We start from the raw sequence: 22,507 nt of genomic DNA on the forward strand, positions 1-22,507 counted from the left end.
TCTATGTATGTACATTTATTATATAAATAGATTTATTTGATAAATATAGGACAAATAAAAAGCAGATTAGTTTGCTGATTTTAAACAGGGCAACTCGATGGTGAATATAGTTTGTATGTATTGCAAAAACAATTTGTCACCAAGATTTTTGGAGAAAATCTGTTTTATGTGCACATGTTGTTTGACATTTCTGAAAATAAACCTATTTGCTTTCTTGACGAGAGTTTGATGAGAAGATGGACGCCACTCTCACATCTGCCCACTAAATATAATGCTACAACTAGCAGCCATTAGCTTCCCACTGAGCAGGCAACGTCTGTGGACGTCCAAAACAGGTTGATATCAGGTCCGTCGGGCCAGGCCATGATCTGGACGTCCATTGACAGCCAGAATTAGTCAATAAATGACGTTGAGAAAAGACGTCCAGTCAGGCCATAATCTAGACATCCGCTGACATCCAGAATTAGTTGAGAAGAGACATTCATACCGGCTATGATCTGGACGTCCACGGACAGCCAGAATTAGTCGACAAACGACATATAAACATCTATACAACGTCCAGAAAAGACGTATAAAAAACTATCATTAGTTTAGCATAAACATTTGAAACAGGAAATGAAGCACAGCTGGCCTGACTCTGTCCAAAGGTGACAATTCATGTATAAATTGACATTTTTACATTTTACTGATTAAACTGTTATATAATGTCTTAATTAGTTAGGTTTAGAGGTGCTGGTGGGTTGGCGGGAGTTTGTGTCCTTTAAACAGAGCCAGGCTATCTGTTTCCCACCCCCTGTTTCCAGCCTTTATGCTAAGCTATGCTAACCACCCACCGGCGGTCGTGTCATATTTAGTCTCAACGGGTGACGCCAATCTTCTTATCGACCTTTTGGTAGGGAAGCGAATTAGTATATTTTCCAAAATGAACTTCTGCTCTGAGCTAGGAGAGCAGAATGAAATGTTCTTTTAATGAAATTAAAAAGGTGACGTGTCAACATGAGTTCTCATTGGAGCAATTATCTGTGAAATTTTGATTGATGCAGTACTGCCAGGCAAATGCACTGACTGTGTCACGAATGTAGCAGAAGACAAGTGCCATATTTTCATTAAGTTTTTTTTTTTAATTTGTACATCAATCTTATTTCTATGATCCTGAAATGCAAGTTCAACTAGTTCGAAGTGTGTACTTTTATAATTAGACATCTACTTTCATGGATTTATGTATAAGATAAATAAACATACATATGTTTTGTGAAATGTATGGATTATGTAACATATTTTGGTATTCAGATGATATCTATATGCATTACAATATTAGACGGAACTTATTAGCTGTGTATGCTTCTAATGTGTGATTGGTTGTGTACACCAGTCAATTTCTTTTAGAGTTTAAGAGCCTATCCAAACCATATAATGTGATGAAGACGTGCTACTGTTACCGTTTTACGTAATATTCTGAATAAGCTACCTGCAGTCTGATACACAGTATAAATAAAGTCTGCCATTTTAAACAAATACTTACTGTAGAGCATTGAAAAGGACACTTGTTTGATTGGAGTAAATTTAGTATTTTCTATGCTGTTGTCTCCTGTGTTTCATGGCCTCAATCAATTGTTTCAAATCAAGTCTGAAGGTCAAAGATTTGTGGCTTTGTGTAAAGGAAGACATTCAAAGTAAAAAGGTTCAAACAAAAAAAAGGGGTAAAGGTTTGTTTATTGTCATTTTACAGCAAGAGCCGTAAAGGGAACATGTAGGGTTGAGACGTCTAAATGCAGATTACTTCAAAACTGTGAAAAACTTGTTTGTTTATGAGCTGATATTTGTAAAACCGGACGAGAGGCAGATCCAGTTTTGCAATGGTTTAGGGAGAAGACAGAGAATCAGTTTAAAATGTGGTCATCGTTGATCTAGGCATGAGAGGAAGCAGCATTGGTTGCTCTAAAAACAATTGAATGGGACGCCAAGACAGTGGTGAGACTGCAGCTTTGGGATATTGCAGGTGAGTGTAAAAATGAGGAAATATCTGTTGCAATTGTCTTCAAAGCCAAAACACAGTAATAGGGCAGAGACATCTGGTATCTGCTTTACCATTTTAAAAAAATATAATGTCATAGAAATGTGCAATTTCTATAATAACAGCATGTAAAATTTGATTTGATATAGTAATTCAAGTCAAACACAATAAAGAAACAGCAGCATTACTGACTGTGTGTCCATAAACTGGAAGCCTTTTGTCAAGTAATAGCAGACTATCTGTCAAAAATGAATTCAGCTGTGTTGAAGCTTTAACTACACAGATTTATCTTCTCTTCAAGGCCGGGAGAGGTATAAGAAGATGCCCAGAGTGTACTACAAAGCAGCGATGGGAGCAGTAGTGGTCTTTGACATTACAAACAGCTCCACCTCGGAGGCTGCCTCACAGTGGAAGCAGGATCTGGATAGCGGCTGTCCAGTCCCTGCTGTCCTGCTGGCCAACAAATGTGACATGACAGGAAGGGACAGAGGCTTGGTGTCCTCTCTGGACAGCTTCTGTAAAGACACCAGCTTCATGGGCTGGTTTGAGACCTCTGCTAAGGTTTGTGTTATATTTTATGATAGGAGAAAAAACAACTTTTCAACCAAATGTAATGTTGACTTTAGTAAAAAGTATTTCAAGAAAGAGTCTAAATTATGAAAGGCCTGGGAACGTGATCCATGACCTCAAACCCATAGAGACCTCTTACAAACCCCTGGTTCATTCTATATCAGGCCTGTTCAACTACTAAGGGCCAGATTTGATAAAAAAGTGTCATGGGGACTTTTATATCCCCTCTGTCTGACCTGTAAGGCTTGGAATTTAAATGTGTATCAACAATGCACTTTATTTTTTTCTTTATTAGTTTTCATAATTGAAAAAGAAACATTATATAGTCAAAAGAACAGGAAAAAAGTATTTTTCCACATAGCAACAGACAATGAGCCTAATTAGCCTGTTAACAAACAGATCAAAGCGCATACTGTCAATGATGTATTGAAGGAATTTCATTGAGGTGACATGACTTCATGAATGAACATCTATATCGCAACACTCCCCCCTACTGACCACAGCTGGCTATGACGACTTTTAGTGCAATGAGATCACAACTGTTAATAATTCAAATCCCACGGCAAAACGACCAAAGCACTCATGAAGCCGCAACAGATTCAAGTGTAATAGATAATTATGTCACAGCTTTTCATGCAACTGTGAAGTTAATGCTCAGTGGAACAAGATTCAGTGTCCAAATTAGGACAGGGAAAAAATGAACTCAATACCTCTACAGCCAACTGAAGACACAAAGAACATGCTCACAAATAAAAGCACACATAATTGTATGTTTATTACAGAATATCACAGTTGTGTATAACTGTAGGAGTTGTTGTCAAGCTGCCATGGCAAGGAGCGATCCCTCATGTCTGACATCTCCCCCTGATGCCCTCACGAGCAAATGAATTGTTCCCCCCAGCACAGTCACATCTCAGTGCACGAGAGGAGCCCTCACCAAGGAATTATAGGCAGTAAAACGTCTCCAGTCCAAGAAGAAGAGATGTAGAAGAAGAGACATGTTGATGGGACAGATGGTGGATACCAGGGGGATAAAATAGGGACTAACATCTTTATCTCACACATTCTTTCTGAGTGATTGCTTATTTCAAAACATCTATACATTTCTTTGTAATGTATGTAGTCTTCAATGGGGACACTGCAAAATCACTGTGCTTTGCCAAATCAGTGCACTATAAACTCCAGTATCCACAGTGGATCATGTGCATCATTAGGACGTGCATACTGACAAACACAGATCTCCATCCAGTAGCTTAAGTTTGCAGGCAAAGAGGATGACATACAACCATTTACACTAACAATAACAGCTTTGGGAAATATGGAGTCTCTACTGTAGTTCACCTCACCTGCAGAAATCCGCCTGCAGAAATTGGTGCACCTGGAGGAAACCATTGCAAACGAATGGAGGTTTATAGATTACAGGTACAAATTTACAGCAGCAGGTGGCATAGTTGTCCCATTTAGCGTGATTTAATAATAAGTGAGGAAGAGAGAGAGCATCAAAGAGAGAAACAAGGGCAACCATCCAACAGAGAGAGGAGCAAACATCTAGGGAGGGCAGCGGGATGTGAGGGATCACAGACAGACAGACAGACAGATAGAGATGGAGATGAGATTGGAGAGACAGACAGATCGTTCAAAAAGAGTGGTTTTTATTTACAAGCTTATTGTCATACTTACTACTGCACCACCTTCCTCTTTTTCCCCTTCCCTTCCTCTTCTTTCCCTTACACTTCCTTCCATTACTCTTCTTTCCATTATTCTTCTTTCCCTTCCTTTACTTTTCCCTTATTTCCCTTCTTGTTCTTCTTCCTCTTCAGCTCCTCCTCTTCCTCCTCCTCTGGGTTTCTGTGGCATAAAGAGCTGATATCAGATTACACTGATTACAGAAATAGGCTTTGTGGACATGACGTGAGTCCAGGTGAAAATACTCTTCTTTCCCTTCCCTTCTTTTTACTTTCCCTTTCTCAAATAAGATTTATTAACAATCCATATTTTTAGATCATCATATCAGTCATTGATTTGATTCAGCACATGTAAATATTTGGTGCTGGTGAAACCTTGTCCTAAACGTTCACTGACGTGTTGGCTTTTACTCAGGTTATTTTTGCACACCAATCTGTCCTTTGCTGTCCTGTAGTTTTACTTTTCGCTGTCCTTGCTGTGCATCTAGGGAACTGTCCCACATCCTGCTGCCGAGTACCTATACACAGTTGCTTTGTCATGCAACATATCATGTGTTTCTTTTAAACTTGAAATAGTCTATGTGTAAAACATCACACTGTTTTATCATACCAGCATTTATACACTTTGCTGATCAAGTGAGTTACCACATAACAGCCAGGAAAGGTAGTTTACCTCAAGTGGCAATTCTGGAAACTGAGGGGAGAAGTAAAACACAACTGCTAATTATGGATGTATGTCCCAGATACTACACAGATACTATACAGAGACCTAAACTCAGGAGTCAGACAGGGATGCTGGCCCCATTACTTCCACACATCGGACACAAAAGCTCAGCCTCCTGACTTGTTGTTTTTTTAAAAACGACATTCGAAGTGGGAGGAGCACTCTCTGCAACAGATCCCCATTACATGTGCATTATTGATATTGCCCTATTTTATCTGCCCTCCAGTGTGCATTATCACTGGTGGCTTCGTTCATATATTCATGATTGCATGAAAATTTCAATTTAGTCAAACTTGTGAATAGGTTGATGAAGAGTGAAGCAGTGTGCGTGTCTCTTACTGCGCCTCCAGTGACCCATTTTATGATGGCCTGCGTTAATTAAGCATTCACTGTCCGTGGAATGCTGACGTAAATAAGAGGCCGGTACAGGAAGAAGGCAAATTCTGAGTGTGTGCCAAAATGCCAGAATGTGAATCAACCTAATCATTAAAAAACAGATCATATCCTGTACCATCAAGGCAACCAATCAGAGGTAGGAATCCATATGTTGCTGTCCATGGCGCTGAATTGTGGCTATAAGAAAAGCCCTCCACCACTACAAAGTGGAGTTAGATTGCATGAAGCTATAATATTAGTAGGCGATGCCATCTAGTGAACAAAACGTGCATGTGCAAAGATAGTTAAAGGAAGGAAAGCCTTCTGGTGCAAATCTGTTAGTGACATTTTGTTTGGAAATCAGTTACAATATATTGTCTTTCTGTACGTGCATGGTGACACATCCTCAATCATCAACTTTGTTTGTTAGCAGTGTAGTTATGTCAAAATACTCAGTGACAAGCATTCAACCTTACAAAAAGGATGGTAGGAGGCATTATGCAGAATGGCTCCATTGAGGGTGTAAAATAAGTACTCATTATGCAGAATGAAATAATGTATATTATTAGATTATATATTTAACTAGGCCTAATTATGGATGAATGTGTTCACCACTCTAATGCTGAGGCTGGTAAATGTGGTTTAACTACTTTATATAGTTTATCTGCCGGGTAGCTGAATCTCCCTTCTGGGATCAATTAAGCTTTACCTTAATCTATAATATTGCATCATAATTTATTAGTTGATTAGGCCAGTGGCTCTCAAAGCCTTGAACCCTGCATCCTTAAGTGCTCTCACCATACACTCAATAAAGTATATCTAACGGCAAATTATATCACGGGTATAGGTAAAGATGTAAAGTGAAAATTATTTCCCCATCGTTATATTTATTTTATATCTAATTGTATTTTTTTCTCCACAACTATCTGGCAACACTAAAGAAGGTAAAATTATTTTTCAAAGAAATAAATGTCCATGTTTTTCTTAAAATCTTAAATCTATGTGACTCACAGAATAAATAATGTATAATAATCTCAGCGACATGTGGTTCACTTCATTATAAAACAACATTGGGATTAACTGTAGCCTACTATCTTACATCTCTTCTATAAGAATATTTCAGATGTATTATTTAAGGAGTGCTACTTAATTCCTGATAGAAAAAATCACCAAAGACGCGCCAGCCAATAAAAAACTGACCCTCCTAAATGACACATCAGTGAGGTGACCATTGAACCAGGTTTTCTGGTTTTAATCGAACCAGATTTTCTAGTTTTCTAATTCTTTGTGGAGGTAACATAGCCTTGTTTTTCCTTCTTGGGAAACATGAGGAAGCAGGAAACACAGCCTATTTTCAATGCACACACAATAGTTTGAATCCTGATCTGGGAACTGAACTGTTTACAAAAGGTTTACCCTCCTATCAAATTTCTGAGTGTGGCAAAGATCTGTAGTGAAGAGGATGATGCACAATTGTGACGGTTCTCTGGATTGATCAAATGTTTTTCTCACTTCTCCTGCATTATTTTTTGATTTTGTTTTAAACTTTAAGACTTTTATAGCTGTCACGAAGGCAGCTATTCTTTTCTTTCCCAGCCACAAAGCATCACAGTTGCTCCTCAGCCAGCAGGGGGCCACAAAACCTCAGATTCCTCTGTTCATTTACCCTTATTAAAATGTTTTAAACAGATTTTGTTAGTTGAGCTGAGGCTTGTAAATGTGATTTAACTACTTTATGTAGTTTATCTGCCGGGTAGCTGAATCTCTCTTCTGGGATCAATAAAGTTTTACCCTAATCTATAATATTGCATTATGATTTTCTTAGTTGATCAGGCCAGTGGCTCGCAACATCAAGTCTTGACCCCCACATCCTTAAATGCTCTCACCAGACACTCAATAAAGTATATTTTAAGGCAAATTATATCACGGATACAGGTAAAGATGTAAAGCGAAAATTATTCCCCATCAATGTTAGATTTATTTTATATCTAATTGTATTTTTTTTCTCCACAACTATCTGGCAACTCCTGGAAATTAACCTGTGACCTCTTGGGAGGTCCCGACTGACAGGTTGAGAACCAGTGAAAGAGGATATATTTTGTATTTTTAAACCAAATCTAAAAATTAAGTAAAGTTGTCAAGTAAATGTAGTGAAAGTGCAACACAAAAAATACAATATTTGCCTTGAATTGTTGCGGTTAGAAGTATAAAGCAGCAAAAAATGGAAATACTCAAGTAAAATAGGCTACAAGTACCTCAAAATTATACTTAATTATTATAGTAAATAATAAACTTTATTTATATCGCACCTATAAAAACAGAGTTTACAAAGTGCTTTGGCAAACAAGCAAAAGCAGGAAACTCAGGAGGACAGTATTACAGAATAAACAGACGAGCCAAACACAAGGAAGCCTCGTCTGAGGTGAGTTAAACAAGGAGGCAGAACAGAAAATGCGAAAACACAAAGTCAATATGAGTCATTACAAGTAAAAAGAATAAAAGTGATAAAACAGGCAAAATCACAGATCAGAAGAGAGAGAAGAAAAACAAGGGATGCAAAAATAGAAATAAATAAAGAATAAAATCATTAAAGGACGATAGGAAGACGATGTCACATCACAGGAATTAAGATCAGATAAAAATATTGTGCCCAGTAAAAGGAAGGAAAGATGGAAAGATGTTTTGTCTGTGTTCAAATGCTTAAGTGCTAATTTTAATGTGCTGATGTGCTTTGTTTGTGCTTTTATCAGTGCCTATATGCTACATGATATAAATATTATTAATGCCATCAACCTGCCAGGGACTACAGCTAAAAATTAGCCTGTCTGTCACATTTACATAATAGACTCTGGCCTGCTAATGTGCAATAAAATTAACATAAACATGAAAATTCAGTTAAAAAAGGTGCTTTCACATAAAAACAATACTATAAAAGTGGGTTTAAAAGAAGTTACTGATCACCTCAGCACAGTACTCGAGTAAATGTACCTTCAGCTACAAGTAATAGTTATAAAAATACGTGTCCTGTGAAGAATTATTTGCAAAAAGCTACATTTGCTAGCTAAAATCCCCGTCGAGGTCACAGAATGAGCCGGGTCGCACAATGCGCCGTAACACCGGCCCAGCATCCGGGGGACCGCAGTGCGCAGGCGCAATCCCCGCTGCAGTTCACTGCGTTTCCGTAGCCAGTTTGCTACCCGCTGAGCCCTGGCCGGGGAAACAGCTCACGGAAACGATTGATCCCGATCGAATAACGCCAAAGCTGGACACACAAATGGCGGATTAACACTCACATCGGCAAGGACTCGCTAAATCAATGTTCGTGACTCGGGTGCTTTTGGAGAGTGCGCTGGCAACACCCTCCGTAACATGTGAGATGTATACAGAAAGATATTAACTGTGCGTTATTTCGGCTAACTAGCTAGCAGCTACCCCCCCCCTCCCCTCCCCTCTATCCAATTTATGGTAGCTCGCTTGATCTGTTTTTCAATCCGTCGCGTCTGTACCGGAGGAAAATGAAGAAGTTTAACATTAGGAAGGTGCTGGACGGCTTGACAGCGGCTTCTTCCTCCTCCTCCTCCTCCTCCTCCGCAACTGCTCAGCCGGGTGCTCCCAGGGAAAACGATGTTATCCAGGAGACTCTCCAGTCGGAGCATTTCCAGCTTTGCAAGGTGGGTTTTTTTGGTGTTAAACAGCAGCTCAACATTAACAGGGTTGTTTTCTGCACACTGACAGTCAGATGACAGCGGCGTGACCAAACGCCTGGCGTTGTTTTCATCCGTCAGCAGCAGCTCAGTCGGCTGGAAATGAAATGACCCTCAGAAATGTAGTCCAGGTATTAAAGTGCAAGTTTTAAATGTAGGGGGGGATGATTTTTTAATTATTCACTGCCTGCTTGGCTGTGTCCCATGGTTGTATCCGGGCTGTCACAGCACCAGGGATGTTTGCATTGCACTGAATCTTCGCCTCAAGACGCTGTTTTTATTTGGCTATCTGTACTAATCAGCGCCCAAGAAGGAGCATTTTGATTTAAACTGTGTTGTCAGATCTGTCTTACTGTAGCTATCACACGCCTTAATCTACATACAGACTGCTGTGACAGCTGCTGCTGTCTCTGCTGATGTGATATTTAGAGACGGGGGCAAAATCTAAAGTCCTCCATCTGTGTAGAAATGCCTTTAATTCAGTTTAAGTTAAGTCTGAGTTTGACAAATCAAATTAATATATCGAAATGTGAGTTTTTGTGAGAGAATTTGGTACTAAAAAGACCGTAACTTTGGTACCTACTGTCCAGCTCAGCTAAGTTCAGCTGAATCTTTGTCGAGCTTCAACGATTAATCGATTAGTTGTCAACTATTAAATTAATCTGCAACTATTTTGATAATCGGTTTTAAGAAAAACCCAAATTCTTTTATTCTGGCTTACCAAAGCGACCCAGTCTTTTTGTGCACATACAAGCATTTTTGGATAATTGATTCATTCGTTTGAGGAACCGTTAAAGTCCAAAATCATCTTTGATTCCAGCTCTTAAATGTGAATGTTTTTGGTTTATGTACCTCGCTATAAAGATATAAACTGAGTGTCTTTGGCTTGTTGGCAAGGCAGGACACCTGAGGACGTCATCTTTGGGCTTTGGGAAACACTTAACAACCTTTTCCACCATTTTCTGACAGTTTATAAACCAAACAACTCACTGATAATCAAGAAAATAATAGACATATTGAAAAAGAAAATATGTGACCCTGTCCTTTAAGTCCCAGCCTCATTTGGTCGGCACAAATGATTTCCCCGTACTAATTTTTAATCAAGCGTGGTTTAATAATCCAGCTCGTTAGCTCTGGCTGGAGAGGTTTGGCTTGTGTGAAATGTGTCGAACATCTCTGAGTGCCGGCCCACCAGCCTCGGCCCCAGCTGGGAGCGAACAGGTCAGCTCCCCAGGTTACAGGGGCCATGGCATTACCTGTTACATAATGCTACTGTGAGCTGCACAGCGCTCATAGATGGCTGGGCAAGGTTTCCAACCTTGAAACAATTGAGTTATAGATGCCTGATGATGATAACATTTTGGTGGCTCAGGGGGACTGCAAGATCCTGGCAGTGAAGTGCGCTCCGAGGCTGAAAATGTGAGCGTCAGGACGGAGAAAATGAATTTATTACTGATGTTTTACAGGATTGAGCCTGGCACACATGTCAGATTCATATAAGAAAAATATTCCAGTCCCCTTTTGAGCTAATGTTTATGCTTTATCTCATTTATTTTGATAATAAGACTAATTTTCCACATTGATGGATTACATTTCTGGGAGATTATGGTAATGTTTTTTTCTCCACTGATGCCAGCTTGACTGGAGCACATGATTGATTAGCTGACTGGAGGTCTAATATAAATTCTGCTCTTTCCTGCAGACTGTGCGTCATGGCTTCCCATATCAACCATCCTCAATGGCTTTTGACCCCGTGCAGAAAATCTTGGCCATCGGGACTCAGGCTGGAGCTATGAGGCTGTATCCTTTTTATTTTCTCCACGGGAAAAATGAAAATGAAGGGAGCCACACAAGGAAAGTAAAGCTTGGATGATTCCACTGATTCTTACTCCACACACACACACCCACACAAACATAACCCAACACACATGAGGCTCATGTCGAACTTCTTGACATCCTTTCTGCAAACGTCGCCCTCCAGCCTTGCACTAACTCTGGGGGATTGATCCAGTAAGTGACCCGTCTTCGCCTCCTGTCATCCAACCAGCTCAGAGGTAGACGCTAGCTGGGATGTGTTTGTGTGCAGCCAGCAGCCTCCTTCTCCTGGAGCACCAGGCTCATTAGTGGTATCTCTGCAGTAGCATGAACAGCTCCTCCGCCATATGCCGAGGAGCCAACCTCATCAACTGTGCTTGCCCAGCCTGTGCCAGGATGCCACTTCACATGTGCTGTAAACATCACTGGACTCACACACACACACACACACATACACAATCAAGCTGCTCCAGTGCCGTGTGGCCCCTCGGGCTGTTGGGAGTCAGTTTTGTATTTGTTTGTGTTCACAGATAAAATTTAGTTTTTACAGCTAACCAAGCAACTTCTCATGAGTCACACCAATTAAACCCTGCATGTGATAGTGTGGTTGTGTCCAGGTTATGCTGTTTACAACATGTCTTCAGGGCTGGACTATTAATGTGTAAACACAGGGTTTCCCTTTGTGCTGATATCCTGCACGGGAGGCCCATCTGCTTTATTTAGATTTTCATTACAAGTGGCTCTGTCCTCGTCTTTATCCACTCTCCAGATTAAGAGAGCATTGTGTTTGCACGTGCGACTCCCGGAGAACACACACCGCTTCCATATTGTCCTAATGTGCGAGGTGGAGCTGATGGGATTACTCTCATTCAGGCAATAGGTCCATTTATCAAAAGACAGGCTGTATTGATCCACCTCATTGCCCCCGGAGTTTGGAAACGCTGCCACAGCTCAGTAGACATAAGCTCAATGAGGTGTCTACAAGCAATAAATGTCTGCTTTTACAAGATCTGTCTCTACTACAGTGTTTTAATCAGTGTGTTACTGTAGACCGTCGCCTGCTCTGGCTAATACCACACAGGAATGGAGGCCAGCAGTGGCAGGCAGAAATGTTTTGAACCTTTTTAGAGGGAAAGTTGTGCAAAATGGATTAAATATTACACAACATTGTAGTTTGCATATCCTCTTGCAGCCTACTAGTCATGCTGAAAGTCATAAGTTTGTTGCGATGAGCTTACACTGCAGTAAACTGTTCAGATGGTCAGCAGACAAGCCTGCAGCTTCCTCTTCTTTAGCCGTCGACAATGCTTTAAGTTTAAGAAACTCTGCAGAGAGCCTTTTCAGTTTTTTCATTCGTCAGCTAGCTTGATAGGATAACTTCCTGTTGAGATGCGTATCAGTTGACTAAACAAGAAAACCCGCTGATGTTGAAATACTGTGGTAAACCGCAGTGGTTTACCAAATGCGGAAGTGTTGATGTTCAAGTGCATGAGGTGTTAAACTCTCAGGAGATCAGGAGATCCTCACAAAGCTTCAGAGAGCAACATGTTGCATATCTGTTTATATGACATCAAGTTGAAAACATCTTTTCTCCAGTACGAAGAACAGTAATAGAAATGGATAATATATATTGCATCTGACACATGGAAAGTGAGGCTGGAGCTTACAGATGTCTTCATTACCTCCACCAAGCAGGTTATGTTTGTTGGTTGGTTTGTCAGCAGGATCACACAAAAACTACTGAGCAGATTTGGATGAAACTTTGATGGAGGTCGGGTCTCAGCCCAGAATAGAATATTAACATTTGGTGTGATCCGGATAAGGGGACGGATCCAGGAATGTTTTCTCACTTTCTTTTGCAAGATAGATCGTGTTTGACACGTTTGTTAATTTCACAAGGAATAATGTGAGGATCCTAATATTATTCATCCACAACATTGTTTGTTGCCCTACTGGTTGTTACAGATCTGGTGAGTTTAAATGATAGTTAAGCAGTTATTGGTGGTTTAAAATAGTAATACAGGGCTTTTGAGTTTAATATTTGATTAGGCTTGATTGAATTAAAGAGCACTGTTGGCCCTGGGCGAAGGTTAAGGTTAAGGGGTCATTGCAAATTTCCCCCACAATATTGATACCGCCAGCGGCCCCAAAAAGTACGGGTGGGACTTCACAATATATATTTCAATATTTAGAAAATTCTAAGCTCAGAGAATAACATCACTTTATAGTAATGCAGCCTTTAAAACAAGTAAAAGACAACACTTCTGTCATTATCATGATGCGACAATATCCAAAATTTAAGATGATCTATAGTCTCGTGTCACAAAAACATTATCGTATCGATATATCCTTCTGCTGTAGTGCAGAGTTCACTAGCGTGACTCGACTTCCTGTGCTGACACAGTCCTTGATGCATATGTTCTACTAATGAGATAAAGGTGTTGTAATCTAAAACGGTTTCCGTTGATAGACTTTAAACTTTACCGTAGTTTGTTACCTGTGGCTTTTGATCATGCAGCGTTGAAGGAAGTACCTACAGAATGCTCCACTTCAGAGTTCACGTCGGTGATAAAAATCTGGTTTTGAGTTTCATTTTTTCGTCAATTTCCTGCTGGCCTAGAAAGTGGCTTGGCTCAGCAGCACCATTAACCTACATTACATCAGACTCGTACTCCAGACACCTGTTTGTACACTGATTAGTTAACAAAGGCAGTGACAGTAGCTTGAGCTAAGAGTTACGAGGCTTTAGAGGTGATCCTGCTTGATGTTAGCGACATGAATACACAACAGCGTTGCATATTAACATTCTTGCTCTTTAGACCAACGCTCTGTTCTTATTTATGCACGACCAGGGGCCATGAAACACACTTAATGACTCTTCCTCCTCCATTGTGCAGCTGTGGAGACATGATATCCATTAATATTTCTGACAAATGTTGTACAGAACTTGCAGGGCCGGGAGCTAAAACTGGACAGAAAGGTCGCGGGTGAATGTGAGTTCAGTTGCCAGCGGGCTTCGACTGGCGCCGGCTCCCAGTCTGAAAGTCTGCGTTCGCCTCCATCCTTGTGCAGAAGTGATGCCCACTGTTGCGCCTGTCCTGAAATGGTCTCCTGCAACCCCACCTTAGTTTGTTTTAGGCACTGAGGGATTGTTTGACCACAGCTTAGTTAATCCTGTTCGGACTTGTAATGCTGTGTCAGCTCAAAGTGGATTCAAGATAGTGAACATAGCTGTCTGTCTTTGGAGCTTTTCTTCAGCATAATGGCATCAAGAAGAAGCACCTTTGTGTCTGCATAGAGATTCTCTCTCTGATTAGATCTCGTGCTGCTTCCTCCTCCTTCTCTTTGTGCTGGCGTGCATGAGTCAGTGCACATGCTATCCGTCTGTAAAAGTGATTAAAGGCTGGTAGAAGCGGACAAGCTTTTCCTCCTCCTGCTTCTCATTTCTGTGCTGTCTGTGGAAATATTTTGAGGTTTTTTGTTGGATACATAACAGCCCTGGTGCCTACGTGGCAGTGCTCCACCACGGCCAGGTCTCCCTGCCACACATGCATTCATTTTGGCTCCTCTTTTAGTTCACACACAGTTCAAACCGAGGCATGTACTGGCTGAATGGGTGGTTCGGCTGTTTTTGAATGGACAGTTAAAGCAGGCGGGGGGGGTTTCTAACCTGATCTTAATAGTCCAATAGAGAGAGCTGAGAGAAAGCTGAATGTTTTGCCCTCATACTGGCTGATGCATGTGAATAAAGAAGGCAGGGAGTGCTCACTCATTTTATTTATAACTAAAACTAGTTTGATGTGCTTCATGTTCTTGCCAGTGCCTGTTAACGAATGCAAACTGAAAATGTCAGCTTTGGAAATAATTTACCAAAGCAATCAAGACACAGACACAAGGTTGCTGTGTATCTACATCATGTATTTGTCCAGTTTTCTTTGACCAAACTGACTGTTAGCTTTGGCCGTGCGGGCGTGGAGTGCTACTGTCAGCATGAGAGCGGTGCTGCTGTCATCCAGCTCCAGTTCCTGATCAACGAGGTTTGTTGTCTTAACATGCTCCTTGTTTGGTTTTCTCTTCTCCTTCTCCCTTAACTCTGAGTTTGACCACTGTCCCCTGTATCCGTCTATCCATGTTCCTGTAGCAGATACGATACACACTGGTACTTATTCAGGCCATGAATCAGCTTTATTCATCAATTGATTTAACAGTTATGCTGGTGTTGTGACCCACATGCTTCTATAATGCCCTCATAGTTATGTGCTGATGAAACAACCATATAAAACAGGCAGTACCACGCCACAAGGTGTTTTGTGGATTGTAATAACCCCATCGTTTCTGACCCTCCCCTCAGGGGGCGCTGGTGAGTGCCTTAGCTGATGACAGCATCCACCTGTGGAACCTGAGGCAAAAAATCCCCGCTATCCTGCATTCTCTCAAGTTCAGCAGGGAGAGGTAAAGTAACGCGTTCTTCTTTCTGCCGCTCTGTTCAGGAAAAGGTCAGGAAAAGTAACTCATTAGTTGTTCCCTTAGTGATTTTCCTCTGGCAAAGGCAAAGAGAAGTTAGAAGGTCAAAGTAGCTCTCTAGCTGATGATATTCCATTTTTGGTATTTTTTTTATTTGTGGCCGTGTAAGTTTTTCTACCCATCTATCCAACAACCACCACCAATATTTTTTTGTCAAGGCCTCATTCAGACCAAAATCTCGAGAGAAAAACTGGGAGATTATCATCATTTGGGTCGTGAACTCTGCCTGGATAGCGTCCTGTTTTCAGCTCCCGACTTGGGAACAACAACTCTTTCAGAGATGCTTTCTTCAACCGCAACAAGTAGCATAATATTTCTCCTTCCTTGCTGATGCAGTCTCCTCGCAGTGATGTTGTTGAAGGCACCAAGCAAAATAGAAAATTGGAGCAACATGGCGAACCTCTAAATGTTTATCCATGGGCCTATATGACATTATCTGTTTTACCCTGACACTGAACCTGTCATATCAACCAACAAAATTAAACATGAAAAACCTCCATTGTAATTATAACAGTATATTAGTAGACTGTATTCATAGTGTCATGCCATCCACAAGTTACTGGGGAAATGATTATGGGTGATACAGGCCTAGCGTAGGTATCAAAGTATCATAATAAATGACCCTTGCAGCATTTTCAAGTAGGCTATTTATTTACTAAATAAAGTTGCTGACCTAGATCTTCATGAATGAATGACGTGCCGTACCAATCGCTCTAAGAGACAGGATTAGCGCCCTGTTATCATGGGAAATGCAGGTTCCGGTTCGGTGGCGGGACGCACCGGAAGTTGCACTCATAATTTGAGCCAGATGAGTTGGAATGAGGTCAATAAATTAAGTGTAAATCACTTGAGCAACAATAGTGTCGGCCAGCCAGTCTGATTTCCAGCCTAAGTGATAAGACACCACAGTGTGATGTAGGTTTGCGCTTCTCCCTAAGTTGAAGAACTACTGCTTTGCTGCAACGCCCGATTTTTTCTGAATGAGGCCTAAAATCTAATTACTGACCACTTGATGGATCAAGTTTTAGCTTTTAGCTCATTGTTTTTGTTTTCTGCCCTGCAAATTCTCCTCTCACCGCTCCCATTCTCAGGAACAGCCAGCAGCTGTTGTCAGCAAATAACATTGTTATTGTATTTATGCAATAAGTGCTTAACAAAAAGAAAATAATAACACATTGAAATATAAATTAAAAATATAAATTATGAAAATAACAATGTAAACCTACTACATGCCAGCTGTCCGGTGTCAAACAACATACAATAGTTGGTAAATAGTTCCCCCAGGTATTTTTATTCATAAAAATAGGAGAGACCGAAACAGAGTTTAACGGACGGAAATATATGACTTCAGTTGAATGCTCATGTTGTTCCTGGCATTGATCATAACAAGTTTTTCAGATGATGATTGTCAGATGTTACGTTTTAAGTTTGCCCAACAAAATCATTTGAAACAACTTTATTTGGATAATGTTTTTTTGTACAAGGCAAGAATACGTTTGTTATCCAGCTTTATTCAAAATGACCATGTTCAATCAAAATCACAGAAACTATCACTGGAGACGTCTCGTATGACGTGTGGACAGTCAGCCCTGTCCATTTGACATCGTAAATATGTTCTTCCTAGCAGTTGAGAAAAGACAGCAGTGTTTACTCCGTTATTCCTCCCCACAGATCTATATATAGTCTGGCTTCATTAGTGTGACACAGAGCAAGGCCTTTGTAATTAAATCTTAGTCACTCGCTACTCCTTCCAGTTGGAGCAGCCTGATTAGGGACAAGGGTGACTCTTTGATGGGACTGAGTCATGAGATAATGAAAAGCCGGGCTGTGATGGATCCTGATCTCCCTTCTTGCAGAATCACATACTGCCACCTGCCCTTCCAGAGCAAATGGCTTTACATTGGCACAGAAAGGGGAAACATCCACATCGTCAACGTGGAGTCCTTCACTCTCTCAGGCTACGTCATCATGTGGAACAAAGCCATCGAACTGTGAGTCTGTATTTCACAACTCTCTCTGTTTTTTTTTTGTTTTTTTTCTTCTCTTACTTTCTTTCCATTTGCATATCTTCTTTGTGCACTTGTGTGAGTTGACACTCAACCAGCAAACTCGGAAATGCAAAGGAATGTGTTAGCAGATACTGTGTGTCCTGCGCGCTGAGAATACTGTAGCTCTGATCAGTGTGTGAGGGCGGCATGGAGGTGGTGATTGTGCCATGCCAGAACTTGCTGTTGAGACTTCTGGAGGTGTTTGCTGCCTGATTTAACGGAACATCTGTGATAGGAAGTGCCCACCTGATAACCCCGGTGACTTATCCTGTGTCACCCACTCCCTCGTGTAAACACCCACTGTGAGGATCACAAGGAATCGTACATCATATCCTCTGCATAGGTGAGCGATGCGCTGCCTTTCCTGCAGGTTTCAGATATATCTTGGCAGGCGCCACACGCAGGTAAAATTAGATCTGGATGGGTAAAATCAGTGTCACCTAACACACTGACTAAAAGTCCTCGATATAATATGTAACGTTTCCGCATTAAACTCACAATATGTAATCTCTGGAGTCTCTCAGTCAAAACATAACAAAATATGTTGGATGAGTGTTATGTAGGGAGAGCTGAGCCGAGCTGCTTACTGCTGGCCAGTTGCAGAGCCAGACCATCTGGAGGAATAACTACCCAGAGCCACGCTGGATTCTGCTCTAACCAGAGACATTTACCAGCGGGAGGAGAGCTCAAAAGTGGATTTATCGTGTGACTTCAGCAGCAATCCGGGGAAGTGACCTCGATTGACAGGTGTTTATGTTCTGTAATGTTGACTACCGACTGGAGCTGGAGGGGAAATGTGCGTTACTTCATCAACGTAATATTGCAGAGGGGAGAGGGGAAAAAGAAGTGAGAGAACTGGAGTCTCTGGTGAGTGCTGAATGATGTCAGAGGTTGACCTGAATTCAAACACACAGACACACACACACCCTCGGTCCGTGCTGTTGCTAGCTTCCTTACGGCTAATGTACACTTCAATTATTGACTAAATAAACACTCGCACTGATGAAAATCTGATGTGACACACAAATGTTCATGGATGAGGTGATGTTTGATGATGACGTGAAGGTGCAATATGTAAGAATTTTAGTTTAAAACATTCAAAAATTAAGTAAAATTCAAAGAGTGTGAAGAAATAACAATTATGACTTAATATCAATGAGCCTGAAAAAGTTAGCCACCCGGCACTCCAAAGCTTCTGTGCTAGCGATACCACCTCTCCCCCAGTGCTCCTAGCTCCTAGCAGGGCAGAGTATATACAGTATCTATGACAGGACCACTAGCTGCATGGCTAACTGAACTAACTAAGTGGACAGTTCTTTCATACTGCACCTTAATTAAGTTTATTCACGTTACGTTGTAGTCTCGTTTGCAGTCTTCCTTCCTCACTCTCTGTCTGACTCTCCTAGACAGTTGCAACCAAACCAAAACTACCTTGTGTAAACTTGGAGATGATATAAGTACACATAAATGCAGACATTTAAATGCAGAAATGTTACATGTTATCCCTTTAAAATGTCTAAAAACTGATTTTGTTGAGTTGTTTAATTACATTTTCCCAAATGTTTCCAAAAATGTTGAAACCCAAACCAAATCCACAAGTTCACTCAAGGTAACAGTGAGTTTTTCCTGGTCGCTACAATTTCTGGGAGAGAGTCCGAGAGGGAGGAAGGAAGTCGGCGGAGGAGACTAAAAGAAACTTGAATAATATCAAAACACCTTGAACACCTCTTCCTGAGTTCGTAGATAGATTTTCATTTGCAGTTGTGATTGTTTTGCGATGAAAACAACAACTCCAATGATCCCAAGCTACTTACTGTATGTGCTTTGTTTGGTTGTGATTGAGAGAAAATGACACATTGTGCGTTTAAATGTTTTGGTTATAATAATGCCTGAATCTGTGCATGAAATAACACAGAAACTAATAGTGTGACAAATATTTGAAGGGAAAATGAAAAACTTTAGCTCATCAGAGTTACACTTTCTAGGTAATTCTTCTAGGGCACCCACCAGCAAGCTAAAAAAATAATAATTTCAGACGGTGACTGGCAGCTAAAATTGGCAGTAGAGTATAAAGGTGTGTGGGTATGTATGTGTGCGAGGCTGCTGGTGAAATCTGATAAATTGCCGTTTCAGATCTGGGAGTTGAAAGTGTCAGAGCACCAAAGTATGCCATCAGCTCAGATAAATGTCTCCGACACAGACAGAGGAGATGGGGGGAATGATTTTGTCTGTCTGACTGTGAAAATGATTAAAGAAAGGAGCTCTCGGCTGTAGTGTGAAATTTCCAACATAATATTCACTTCATTTCTTGGTGGACTAAGTGTCCGGCCTCTGATAGAGAAATCTTTTCATCACACTTTCTGCTTCATAGTTTGTTGTCTCTGCAAACTTGTGAATTCACAGTCTGGGTTTTTCTGCAGTGGACAGAAACAGCCTGTGGTCTTAATGATCATATTTAGTGTTGTAGTGGAAAGCCTTGAACGTAGCTTAAACTCATTATTGTTTTTGGGAAATGTTTATCTATCTATATGTTTTCAGTTTTAAACTACATTCAAACAATTCTTCTTAAGACTGTCAAACATACTGTAAATGTATTATGACTATATATATATTGTATATATATAAGAGCAGTTGTTTGTGTTGATGGTTTACCATGTGGCGATTACCGACTGGAGTCCGTCCCTGCCTTTTACTCGCTGCTACATATCTGACTGCATCGACTCATCAGCAGCAATGAGATCATTAGCTACTGGAGCCAGACCACATTCAGAGGCAGCAACACTTTCTTTAGGCCAGACCTTCACTTCCTCCATGCCCCTTGCTCTGTTGCCACGGTGATGCTGTCTCCACACACTATAATCTCTCATAGACCCTCATGTGACCCTGCTCTCTCTCCCTCTTCCTCTTCTATTTGTCTCTCTCATATGTCATGACTCTCTCTGGTGCACTGATGCACATTTTCATCTTATATTCTTGCTTTCTTTTTTTTGGATGTCTTCCCTAATTGCTTCACTGTCTTTTTCTCTTCCTGTAAAAGCTAGACTGTGTGTTTTAGACACCACTTGGGATACATTTTATTTATCAAGTTTGCGTCATGTCAGTAAGCAGAGCACAAATATTCTTACATTAACACACTCTGTCTTCTTGTTTGTCTTACACTTGCACAGATCCACCAAGACACACCCAGGGCCTGTCGTGCACATCAGTGATAACCCCATGGATGAAGGAAAGGTAACTGATAGTTGACCACAACATGTGCTGTGGAACAAAGATACAGACACTTTTCTTTTCTAATGTAAACTGTACAGTTTTGTGAACCAGTCAGTGTACTTTCCTCTTCTCTGTGGATAACCGCTCCTGTGCACATGGCACAATGTCAATACGGCTTGTGCAACTACAATGGAGAATGATCGTGGAACATCTTCAGCTAATTGAAATATCAATGATAGACATCAGAATGTGGTGTGAAAATCAAAGAGAAAATGTTTCTTCCCCGACTAAAGGCTTACACAAACGTTCCACAATGTTACACAGAGAGTGTCATGGCAGAGGAGACAGAGACACTGATTGTTTTTTTGTATTGACAGTAGCATCATTAGACCAGAAAGCACTGGATATGAATGCAGAATGCATGCTCACCACTGAATGGACCTAGTAGCAAACTATTCTTTGACAAATGTTTATGCCCATAAACCATTCTTTGATTGAATGCAACAGGTTAATCCTGCTAACATGAAGTTATTTTTCTTTTTTCTATTATATTTACTTGAACTTCTGCAGGCCTAAAATGCCTGACTTCACAGCAGCTTTTCTAAAAAATTGTGATGTATTTAATCATTTTTTGCAAGTGGAAAATAACTGCAATTTTATTTTTTTAATTTTACATTTTTTGGTATAATCACCCACAAACATGCTCTCAATCTCAGATTTCACTACACATCACGTGACATATTGAATAAAGCTTTCACACTTGTCTTTTAAACATTTTTCTTAAGAGTTTTGACTCCTGAACTTATCTGGATGCAACAGCCTCAGTGACTTCTCTTTTTTTTTTTTTTTGTCTTTTTTCTCCAAGTTTCAGTCATTCTCCAGGTCTGCTGTGCAGTAGAAACATCTGACTTAATTACTTTTGTTTTTGCTTCACCACAACATTGCACGTGGTGCACAACCATTTACCCCAGCTTTTGTGAAGAACATTAGGGAATTTCCTTGCGCAGTCTTAGGCAGACATTTTTGTTTGGAAATGTGAGACATTTGCGTGATGTCTGTAAATTCACAACCAGAAACAAGGAAGTGAGTTTGAGAATGTACATGTCTGACTCAACTTTTGATTGGTAACACTACATTTATTGGTCAAATTCACAAAATGTTGCAATGATTGGACAAAATTGCGAAGTATTCTGGTAAAAACATAGCAAGTCATTAAATTAGTTGGTATTTACATATTAGAAGTATTTTAAGTTTTCATTTGATTTTTAGTTTAGTTTTTATAAGTTTATTGTAATTATAAAATTATAATATTATAAAGTTACTATAATATTATTTCAGTCGACTAAAATGTTTTAGTTTTTAGTTTAGTTTCAGTAAACGTTGTTTTGTTGTCAAAGTCCCTGTGAACATGACAGGCAGTGATGATAAAGTCGTGTTAACTCCAGGCTGAGTTACATGTGTCAAATGTGATTTCACAGCAGTGGTCTGAGCTTTGCTTTGTTCCTCTTGTTATTGCAGCTTCTGATTGGATTTGAGTGTGGGGTAGTGGTGTTGTGGGACTTGAAGTGCAAAAAAGCTGACTACCGCTACAATTATGATGAGGTAAGGCATTATTTCCTTTCTGCTCGCTTCTTGTGAGAGTATTCGTTAGTTTGTTGACCCTTTGACCTGAAACATCTGCTCATTGGGACCCTTTTAGATTTTGTCTCATGAGCTTCCATTTCAGATGACTTTTGTTGTTGTTTACTAGACAGTGAAGCTGCTGTTGGTTCTGGTCTTGTCAGTGGGATTTGTTGACAGTAAGAAAAACATAATAGAATAATCCAGCATTATCCTTT

General features: G+C 40.4%; 1 protein-coding gene across 3 annotated transcripts in view; it reads left to right on the forward strand.

Annotated features, from left to right (window-relative positions):
- Window positions 1-8,562: 8,562 nt before the first annotated feature.
- The window catches only part of stxbp5b (syntaxin binding protein 5b (tomosyn)), a 30,618-nt gene continuing 16,673 nt past the window's right edge, over window positions 8,563-22,507 (forward strand). For all 3 annotated transcript variants that reach the window (XM_073483250.1, XM_073483252.1, XM_073483251.1), the window contains exons 1-7: window positions 8,563-9,039; window positions 10,775-10,872; window positions 14,843-14,924; window positions 15,239-15,339; window positions 17,268-17,402; window positions 20,627-20,690; window positions 22,188-22,271. In XM_073483250.1, the coding sequence (XP_073339351.1) occupies window positions 8,884-9,039; window positions 10,775-10,872; window positions 14,843-14,924; window positions 15,239-15,339; window positions 17,268-17,402; window positions 20,627-20,690; window positions 22,188-22,271 (720 nt within the window). In that variant the 5' untranslated portion in view covers window positions 8,563-8,883. The remainder of the gene's footprint in view (window positions 9,040-10,774; window positions 10,873-14,842; window positions 14,925-15,238; window positions 15,340-17,267; window positions 17,403-20,626; window positions 20,691-22,187; window positions 22,272-22,507) is intronic.

Source organism: Pagrus major, chromosome 16 (genome assembly GCF_040436345.1).
Source record: "Pagrus major chromosome 16, Pma_NU_1.0".
Classification (NCBI taxonomy): Eukaryota; Metazoa; Chordata; class Actinopteri; order Spariformes; family Sparidae; genus Pagrus; species Pagrus major.